General features: G+C 48.3%; 1 protein-coding gene across 1 annotated transcript in view; it reads right to left on the reverse strand.

The window, feature by feature from the left end:
* Window positions 1-10,702, reverse strand: part of LOC146063407 (uncharacterized) — an 81,737-nt gene that overhangs the window by 69,997 nt on the left and 1,038 nt on the right. Inside the window, exons 2-3 of the mRNA XM_083175742.1 lie at window positions 9,683-9,877; window positions 1,941-2,145 (exon numbers count right to left, since the gene is read on the reverse strand). Of these exons, the coding sequence (XP_083031868.1) occupies window positions 1,941-2,145; window positions 9,683-9,844 (367 nt within the window). The 5' untranslated portion in view covers window positions 9,845-9,877. The remainder of the gene's footprint in view (window positions 1-1,940; window positions 2,146-9,682; window positions 9,878-10,702) is intronic.

A 10,702-nucleotide genomic window follows, 5' to 3' on the forward strand; every position in this document is an offset into this window, starting at 1 on the left:
TGGTTTTGTCCATCTAAGAAGGAATTTGTCAGAAAGACTGAACCATAATATCCCCCATAGTGAGAGTGTGGCTACAGAGTAGTAACATCAATGTGCCTACTGTAGGTTTACAATGACTTTCTTGAAATACTACGAAGGAGAAGACATTGGGTATTTTAGGGGCTGCGGGGCAGATGTCTTAAGCCTGATAAAGTGATAAAGTGGTGATTAAGAGGTAATAAAGTGGAAGGTGATAAGGCACCAGCCAATCAGCTGTGTTTGAAAAATTACAGTTAGGAGTTGATTGGCTGGTGCGTTATCCCCTTTTCCTTTTTATCACTTTTACCTGGCTTAATATATCTGCCCCATTGTCTCTTGCTGTGGTGAAGGTGCTCAGCCAGTTCTCCTCCACAAAATAACTTATTTGTAGTATAAACTATGTGCTGGTGGACAGAGGACAGGGATTGTTCACCAGACCGCCTTATAAAGAGACGCCTCCTGTATGTTTGTGTGATCTGCTGCTGCGTATGAGTATGCAGCATCGTACCACTTGTGTGAACATTGGCCATCTGAGTAACCCTTTTGTTACACAGGTTGCCCAGACTATTTACTCTGCTGGGTCCAGAAAATCTGCATCCAAGTACACAGACCCTAGCCTTGCTACTGCCAAAAGTTACTCCCCCTTTTTGGGAATGCTGCCCCATTCTTCGCCTCAATAGATTATCTAAGCCAGGGCTGGCCAAACCAGTCCTCGAGATCTATCAACGGTCCACGTTTCCCAAATCACCGAGCTGGTGCACAGCTGTAGTCATTACTAACTGTCACATTTTCAAACATGCTGCATTCATTCCTACTATAGATCCACAGGTTGCCCGATATACATGAACTGTTGGTAGATCTTGAGGACAGGTTTGGCCAACCCCTGGTCTAAGCAAACCAGTGAACAATAATTTTGTGGGGTACATCATAAATAAGCATAGGTGTGCGCAGCACATTCTATTAGGGGGTGCACCATCAAAGGTGTGTGCCTAGCACCACCTTCTGGGTGTGTCTTACACAGCCAATCAGGCTTGTCTACCATCATCTATTTGCTCTCGCTACAAAATAAAACATCTCTCAGCCACATCATTATATTCTGCCTATTTCCATTTTAATTTTAGAATTACTCTGTGTAACAGTACATGCAAATAAAGTCAAAAACATGTATGGATGACACAGGTATGTAGTGATATGACAATGGTCTAGTACAAGTAACAATGCAAAACACACATACTTGATTGATGGGCGCTTCTTTTAATGGAATACAGTTCTAAAAAGCAAAATACTTTGGTAAAAGGTATTGCTGGTTGCTAGCGGCAGGGAGGTGTTTATAAGGGTAGGCACAGCATTAGGGGGTGCCTGTGCACCTCTAACTCTCAATGTGCGCACGCCTATGTAAATAAGGTCCTATGGAGACAGCCCTTTTTTGCACAGATACATGGTCTCTGAATGTATTAGGACAGGGGTAGCCAACTCCAGTCCTCGAGAGCTACCAACAGTTCACGGTTTTTAGCTCACCTCATGAATACCCAGGTGCACTCATTACTGACTGACACATGTTTTGACCGATTTTCAGCTGAAAATCGTCAAGTGTGTATGGGCCTTTACACAACTTGCACAACATTGGGCCAGATGCACTAAACTTCAAAGGTCACAAAATGCAGAGTGATAAACAGCCAGCCAATCAGCTCCTACCTGCCATGTCACATTCTGTGTTTGAAAAATGTCAGGTAGGAGCTGATTGGTTGGTTATCACTCTCATTTTATCACTTTTTTTTTAAGCTTAGTGCATCTGGCCCATTGACTGTGCAGCAGCCTGTTGAAGCATTGCAGTGCATAAACAGTTCCAAGTGTACTAGAAAATAATGATTCACAGTAGCACGTTGTCTTTGTTTATAAAATGAGATATTAAACCGACTTACATGAATATTCAAAGACATCTTGATCAAATGACGGAACAAGATTCAGGGCCTTAGATAGACTAATTCCTTCAAGTGTCGCTTGGCTCGCAGATAGTTTAGTGACTTGTAGAGTATATTTCTTGACAGTCCCATCTTCAGCCGTCACTTCTATAATCACATTGTTGATGCCGTCTTTCAATGCCACGTACTTTGAACCACCGCTTCCCTAGGCAAACATGAATAAGTAAGTAGATGTGTCTAAATCAGGGGTGGGCAATAGGCGACCCTCCAGCTGTTGATGAACTACACATCAAAGCATGCTTTGCATCAGATTTCGCATGGCCAAATAGCAAAACTAAGGCAAGGCATGCTGTGGTGTGTAGTTCAACAGCAGGAGGGCCGCTTATTGCCCATCCCTGGTCTAAATGTACATGTCCGATGTATGCATTCTCTTTGCCTATCCTATGGTGGAGTACAGCCAAAGCATAGGGTCAGTTTGTACAACTGTGAGGTCTATGTACTAAGCAGTGGATGGAGATGAAGTAACAGCTCTTAACTGCCATGTGTCACGATCCGAGCTGTCAGACAGACTTTCTTACCGGCTAAGTGCCTCCGCAGGTTCAGCTTGCGGTCCAGACGTCATCCCTGCCGGCGTCCTGTCTGCCGTGCGCCATCACCGCTGCCATCCTCCAGTCCTCTCAGCGCTGCTGAGTCCGCAGCTGCACGGCGCACCGCTCTCCTGTCTCCCAGTGACAGTACCCAGTGCACGGCAATCCTTCCGTCCGCCGCCAATGCTCCCAGTATCCAGCATGGCGTGCACAAACATACTTTCCCGCCATAGCAGACATGGGGGCTGCCATGTTCTTCCCAGTCACATGTCTGTACTGTCCAATCCTGTTGGTTCTGATCTCCCTGTCATACCTGCCCGGCCAATCCTGGCCACCCAGTGGGTATAAGTATGCAGGGAGCTCTCAGAACCATTGCTAGTGCTTCAGTTGTCTCCAGTGTATGGTCAGCTGTCCTTGTCTCCGTACAAGTGTATTTCTCTGCTGGTGTTGTCTTCCATGCTGCAGTGTATTCCAGGTTATTCCATCTCCTGTGAAGTCCAGGTTATTCCATCACCTGTGAGCCTGCCTCTTCAGCCCAGCGACCAAGCCTAGCTCCGGGACTCTGGTCCTCCGATGCTCCAGCATCACCATCCACCATCGATGTTCTACCATCGTCTGTAGTCCGATACTCCGGACCTCCAGTCAAGCTTCCGTCCGTCATTCCGGACCCACAGTCAAGCTCCAAGTCTTCCGTCCGTCATTCCGGACCCACAGTCTCCACATCCGATACCCGGATCCGATGTTCCACCATCGATACCACATTTCATCTCATCTGTAAAGTATTGCAATCTGCATGAACTGTCATTACTCCTGCATACTTTACTATCTGTCATATTACAACCATCTGCAAATAAACTCGGTTGTATTTTACCTCTGACTGCTTATTGGCTCTGGGTGCACTGTCGCGCAGTCCATGCGCAAGGGTCCTCTCCAACCTCCCCGGTTCAGGTACCGGTCCAGGTCCCCACCAGAGGTCTCAGTCCTGTCGACTAAGCCCCCTGGTGTGACAGTAAGCACTAGCCAAATGGATCCAGCCGCAAACCAAGCATCTCCACCCAGCCCTGTACAGCAACTGGCTGTTCGCTTGGATCAGCAAGAGGCTGCGCAGAGCCAAGTGATTCATTGTCTGCAAGATCTGTCTTCCCGGCTGGATAAGCTACAGACCACTCTCAGTGGCCCTGAGCCTGTCAGAGAACTTCCCAGTCCAGTTCATCCTCCTGTAATGGCTGCTGCACCTCGCCTTCATCTGTCTGTCCCCACCAAGTATGATGGGAACCCCAAGACCTGCCGAGGTTTTCTTAATCAGTGTGAGATTCACTTCGAGCTGCAACCCAGCAACTTCCCTACTGAAAGGGTCAAGATCGCCTACATCATCTCCCTCCTGTGTGGAGCAGCGCTAGAATGGGCGTCTCCCTTATGGGAAAGATCTGATGCCATCCTGTCCAACTACAAGGACTTCGTGTCAACATTCCGGCGTATCTTCGATGAGCCTGGGCGATCAGCATCTGCCTCCACTGAACTCCTCCGTCTCAGACAGGGATCCCGCTCCGTCGGGCAATATCTGGTCCAGTTCCAGATTCTGGCGTCTGAACTCTCCTGGTGTGATGGGGCCTTATACGCAGCTTTCTGGCATGGTCTATCCGACCGTATTAAGGATGAACTCGCTACCAGAGACTTACCCTCAGGTCTAAGTGACCTTATATCATTATGCATCAAAGTAGACCTACGCTTCCGAGAAAGGGCTGTAGAACGTCACAAGAGCGCTCCAGTTAAAGTGCCAACTCCTCCGTCTTCTTTACCCACTGCTCCTGCGGTCCACTCCAAAGAAGAACCAATGGAGATAAACCGTTTCCGTTTGTCTCCAGGAGAACGTCGACGTCGTCGGTTGGCACAGCTCTGCCTGTATTGTGCCGATCCTGCACATCAAATTTCTGCATGCCCAAAGCGTCAGGAAAACTCCTCCTCCTAGCCCGTCAAGGAGAGGGTAGGCTAGGAGTAATTAAGTCCTCTCAATCAGCAACTGATTGCGTCCTTCCAGTTTCCCTACAAGTTGGTCAGCATTTCAAGACTGTCTCCGCACTTCTTGATTCCGGTGCCGCTGGCAACTTCGTTACTGCAGAACTGGTCCGCAAGTGGGGGTTGCCCACTGAAAGTCTTTCCAAGACTGTCTTCCTTACTGCTGTGGATGGCAGTAGGATTCCTGATGCGACAGTCTCCCGCAGAACTTTGCCACTTACAGTGAAAGTGGGAGTCCTGCACACTGAACTTTTGTCCTTCCTGGTTTTACCCCGAGCCACTCATGCTCTGGTTCTGGGTTTACCCTGGCTCCGTCTTCACAATCCTCGTCTTGATTGGAAGACATCTGAAATCCTTTCCTGGGATCCTTCCTGCTCCGGTACCTGTCTCCAAAAGGTACTCCCAGCTCGTCATTCTTCAGCCGATGCAGCAGACCTTCCGCCTCTTCCCTACCAAGAGTACTCAGATGTATTCAGCAAGTCTGGCGCTGATGTCCTACCTCCTCACAGACCGTGGGATTGCCCTATCGATCTTATCCCAGGCAAAGAACCACCTAGAGGTAGAACCTATCCTCTCTCTCTTCCAGAGACTCAAGCCATGACCATTTACATCAAGGAAAATCTGGCAAAGGGATTCATCCGTCCTTCGACTTCTCCTGCTGGCGCAGGATTCTTCTTCGTAAAGAAGAAGGATGGAGGCCTACGTCCCTGCATTGATTATCGCGGCCTCAATGACATTACAGTAAAGAACCGATATCCGTTGCCCCTCATCACCGAGCTGTTTGACTGTGTCAGCGGTGCAACCATCTTCACGAAACTCGACCTGAGGGGTGCATATAATCTCATCCGCATACGAGAGGGCGACGAGTGGAAGACGGCGTTTAACACCAGAGACGGCCACTATGAGTACCTCGTCATGCCCTTTGGGCTCAGCAATGCCCCAGCCGTGTTCCAGCACTATGTCAATGAGATTTTTCGGGACATTCTGTATCGTCATGTAGTTGTATATCTCGATGACATTTTAATCTATGCCAATAACATCACAGAACATCGTTATTGGGTCAAAGAGGTTCTGTCCCGGCTGCGAGCTAATCATCTCTACTGTAAACTGGAGAAGTGTGTCTTCGAGGTGAAGTCTATACCCTTCCTAGGGTACATTGTCTCCGGTTCTGGTCTTCAAATGGACCCAGGAAAACTGCAGGCCATCCAAGTTTGGCCAATTCCCTCTTCGCTGAAAGGTATTCAACGTTTCCTGGGTTTTGCCAATTATTACAGAAAATTCATTCGTAACTTCTCTTCTATTGTGGCTCCCATCACTGCCTTAACGAAAAAAGGGTCTAATCCAGCGAAGTGGCCGGCAGAAGCCATCGAAGCCTTCCATCTGTTGAAACAGAGGTTCACTTCCGCTTCCTGTTTTAAGACAACCTGATACCACCTTGCCCTTTATTCTCGAGGTTGATGCCTCCTCCGTGGGTGTTGGGGCAGTCCTCTCGCAGAAAGCGCCCGATGGACGTCTTCATCCCTGTGGGTTCTACTCCCATAAGTTCCTGCCTGCAGAGCGTAACTACGCCATCGGCGACCAAGAGCTTCTCGCCATCAAGTTGGCATTGGAAGAATGGAGATATCTTCTAGAGGGCGCTGTCCATGAGATCACAATTATCACAGACCACAAGAATCTTCTGTATCTCAAGGCTGCTCAATGTTTAAATCCCCGTCAAGCCAGATGGACACTTTTCTTTTCCAGGTTTCGTTTCAAGCTGTCGTTCTGTCCAGGGACACAAAACCGAAAAGCTGATGCCCTTTCCCGCTCATGGGAGCAAGATAGTGAGCCTAAGTCCACACATCAACATTTCATTATTGATCCAGTGGCCTTCTCCGCCACGGGAGTTTCAAATCTCACGCCCCCTACAGGGAAAAGATATGTAAAGCCGGCTCTAAGAAAGAAGTTGCTTTGTTGGGCGCATTCTTCAAAATTCGCTGGCCATGCAGGCATTCAGAAAACTTACGAGTTTATCACCAGGTCCTACTGGTGGCCGTCCCTCAAACAGGATGTACAGGACTTTGTCTCCTCTTGTGCTAAATGTGCTCAGCACAAGACCAGTCGTCAGTCTACTCCTGGGCAATTGGTGCCACTATCAGTGCCACATCGTCCTTGGACGCATATCTCTATGGACTTTGTAACTGATCTTCCAGAGTCTGACAAGTTCACCACCATCTGGGTGATTGTTGACCGGTTCACCAAGATGGCTCACTTCGTTCCCCTCACCGGTCTTCCGTCAGCTTCCAAGCTGTCCCAGCTCTTCATCAAAGAGATATTCAAGCTTCATGGGCTGCCTCTTGAAATCATCTCCGATAGAGGAGTCCAATTCGTAGCCAAATTCTGGCGAAGCCTGTGCTCCCTGCTTCAAATCAAACTAAAGTTTTCCACAGCCTATCACCCTCAAACAAATGGCCAAACGGAGAGGGTGAATCAGGACCTTGAAGCATTTCTCCGCACATATGTCTCTTCTTCCCAAGATGATTGGGCTCAACTCCTTCCATGGGCAGAGTTCTGCCATAATAACCAATATCATTCTTCATCAAATGTCACTCCATTCCTTGCCAACTATGGGTTTCATCCTCGAGTTCCTGACTTCACTCTGCAACCTGTGTCCTCTGTTCCAGCGGTCGACACGACCATCCGGCAATTCGTCAAATCCTGGAAGCTCATTCGTTCTTCACTTCTGAAGGCTTCAAGCAGGTACAAAAAATTTGCCGACAGGAAACGCAGAGCTGTGTCAGCCCTCCGTCCAGGAGATCGTGTCTGGTTGTCAACCAAGAATCTTCGATTGAGAGTGCCATCGATGAAGTTCGCTCCCCGATATATTGGTCCTTTCCCAGTTGAGCGAGTCGTCAATCCAGTAGCTTACAAGCTCAAGTTGCCGCCCTATTTGAAAGTGCCAGCTACATTCCACATTTCGCTGCTCAAGCCGCTGGTCCTGAATCGCTTTCATTCCAAGCTCCCCAAGGCTCCTAAGGTTTGCACCCAGCGTGGAACAGAATATGAGGTCAGTAAGATCTTGGACTCTCGCATCCGATATGGTCGTCTGCAATATTTGATCGATTGGAAGGGCTACGGCCCCGAAGAGCGATCATGGACCAATGCCATCGATGTCCATGCTCCCAGACTCATCCGGGCGTTCCACTCCAAGTTTCCCCGCAAGCCTAAAAGGTGTCCTGGGGCCACCCTTAAAGGGGGGGGGGGTGCTGTCACGATCCGAGCTGTCAGACAGACTTTCTTACCGGCTAAGTGCCTCCGCAGGTTCAGCTTGTGGTCCAGACGTCATCCCTGCCGGCGTCCTGTCTGCCGTGCGCCATCACCGCTGCCATCCTCCAGTCCTCTCAGCGCTGCTGAGTCCGCGGCTGCACGGCGCACCACTCTCCTGTCTCCCAGTGACAGTACCCAGTGCACGGCAATCCTTCCGTCCGCCGCCATTGCTCCCAGTATCCAGCATGGCGTGCACAAACATACTTTCCCGCCATAGCAGACATGGGGGCTGCCATGTTCTTCCCAGTCACATGTCTGTACTGTCCAATCCTGTTGGTTCTGATCTCCCTGTCATACCTGCCCGGCCAATCCTGGCCACCCAGTGGGTATAAGTATGCAGGGAGCTCTCAGAACCATTGCTAGTGCTTCAGTTGTCTCCAGTGTATGGTCAGCTGTCCTTGTCTCCGTACAAGTGTATTTCTCTGCTGGTGTTGTCTTCCATGCTGCAGTGTATTCCAGGTTATTCCATCTCCTGTGAAGTCCAGGTTATTCCATCACCTGTGAGCCTGCCTCTTCAGCCCAGCGACCAAGCCTAGCTCCGGGACTCTGGTCCTCCGATGCTCCAGCATCACCATCCACCATCGATGTTCTACCATCGTCTGTAGTCCGATACTCCGGACCTCCAGTCAAGCTTCCGTCCGTCATTCCGGACCCACAGTCAAGCTCCAAGTCTTCCGTCCGTCATTCCGGACCCACAGTCTCCACATCCGATACCCGGATCCGATGTTCCACCATCGATACCACATTTCATCTCATCTGTAAAGTATTGCAATCTGCATGAACTGTCATTACTCCTGCACACTTTACTGTCTGTCATATTACAACCATCTGCAAATAAACTCGGTTGTATTTTACCTCTGACTGCTTATTGGCTCTGGGTGCACTGTCGCGCAGTCCATGCGCAAGGGTCCTCTCCAACCTCCCCGGTTCAGGTACCGGTCCAGGTCCCCACCAGAGGTCTCAGTCCTGTCGACTAAGCCCCCTGGTGTGACACCATGTCACTGGCTGTGTTCGAAAAATGACGGTTAAGGAGAAGGTTGGTTGGTACTGTATCTCCCTCTCCAAGGCTTAGTATGTAGCTATAGCTATATTCCCTGGCCTCCGCATTGTGTATATAAATCACTAGGTGGTTTTTATATTATAACTGTCACTAGGCGGCCCTATGTATTGCATGGAGGTAGCTAGGATGCTCTATGTACTGTAAAACACTGACTAGCATATGCTCTGTATTGTATGGGGATCACTAAAATCCTCTCTGTATTGCATTTTAGCCAGTAACACTTCCTTGGAAGGCTCTCCGTATTGTACATAGGTTGATATGTGCTCTAATTGTATTGTATGTAGGTAGCTAGGGTTCTCTACTTATTGAACAACAGTGACTAGGATTCACACTGCAATGCATGGTATCTCTAAAATGATCTCTGTATTGCATATTAGCCAGTAAAAAAAAATATTGAATTTTTCATATTAGAGTAAAATGATCACAGCAGCTATATTTGAAGGTACAGTATGTGTATTTTATGTTTAAAAGTCACTCTTGCCCACATGACAATGTAGAAATGGCCTTAGCATGGAACCTAATCTTGTGGGTAAGAGCATACTTACCACCATGACTTGGGCAACCTAGAGTTTTGAGTACTGGCGGCCAGAGGCAAGGCGAGTCAATTTACTCTTCAACACTGCTATGCAAGGACTATTTTAACCCCGCCTACTTTATTGTTGGCCTTGTCTACAGTTGATTTGGTCCTGTCTACAGTTGATTTTAGCAAGGCTACAATTTATAAGTTCTCTAGTTTTTGTATGATAGTACTGTATCTTCTACAATGAACTCACCAGCAATGTGTAGGAAGCTGCCGTGTCACTAGGACACGCATCCACACTAATCCGTGTCATCTGACTGGGGACTGTCGCCTTGTAGCTTGTGATGCCAGGTGTAAAAGGAGGGTCCAACTTTACACCAGAAACAGAAAGCTTTTCCAGGTCACAGTTGTTCATTTCTACTTTGTATGAACAGCCAAAAGCCACAATCTGCATTATACAAATGATATATCCGGTAATACAAATATAAAATAGGCCTGATAATGACAAGTAGCTAATGAACAAATAAATAGCATACATAAAATAAAGGGTTGGGTCTGTGTGGAAACAATGTACTACTACTACTAATAATAATAATAATAATACCATTAAATAAAACAAACACATAGCCCCTGGCATCTCAAACAGAAAATTGCATTAATTGTCTTTATCATGGGTGTTGCAATGCTGTTAGCCCATAACTTCAGGAACTTTTACCAGATTATTTTGGATAACCCGCAGTAGTGTTTCATTTACTGTGCAAGTAAAAGTGGCTGTAATTTAAAAGCCTGATGTTAAAGGGCGGTGCCACCATTATGGTCCCAGCGGGTGTTGACAGGGCCGGTGCCACCACTAGGCAGCTGTAGGCATTTGCCTAGAGTGCTAGCCACTGGAGGGTGCCAGTGTGCAGCAGGGAGCAGAGAGGTGAGTGGCACCGCCAGCCTCCTATACCCCCCCCCCCGCCACCCCCGGGAAATCACTGCCGCAATCACCAGCACCCCCCCTCCTGTACAGCGGCCGGGTGAGCACCAGAGCGCCCCCCGTCTGGGGCGCTCTGGTACCTCGCACCGGCACTGGGTGTTGATTATTAGGTTGGCAGTGTCTAGGTTGGCAGTAATTAGGTCAGGCATGAATGGTGGACAGTAAAAAGTTGACATAAGAAAAAGGTTGAAATGCAACAGGTCAACATTGACAACAGGTCGACACAAGCAATAGGTCAACTTGGAAAAGGTCGGCACTGGAAATGTCGACATGAGTTTCCACATTTTTGTTGTC

The sequence above is a fragment of the Crinia signifera genome, chromosome 3, assembly GCF_055691185.1.
Source record: "Crinia signifera chromosome 3, ASM5569118v1, whole genome shotgun sequence".
Taxonomy (NCBI): domain Eukaryota; kingdom Metazoa; phylum Chordata; class Amphibia; order Anura; family Myobatrachidae; genus Crinia; species Crinia signifera.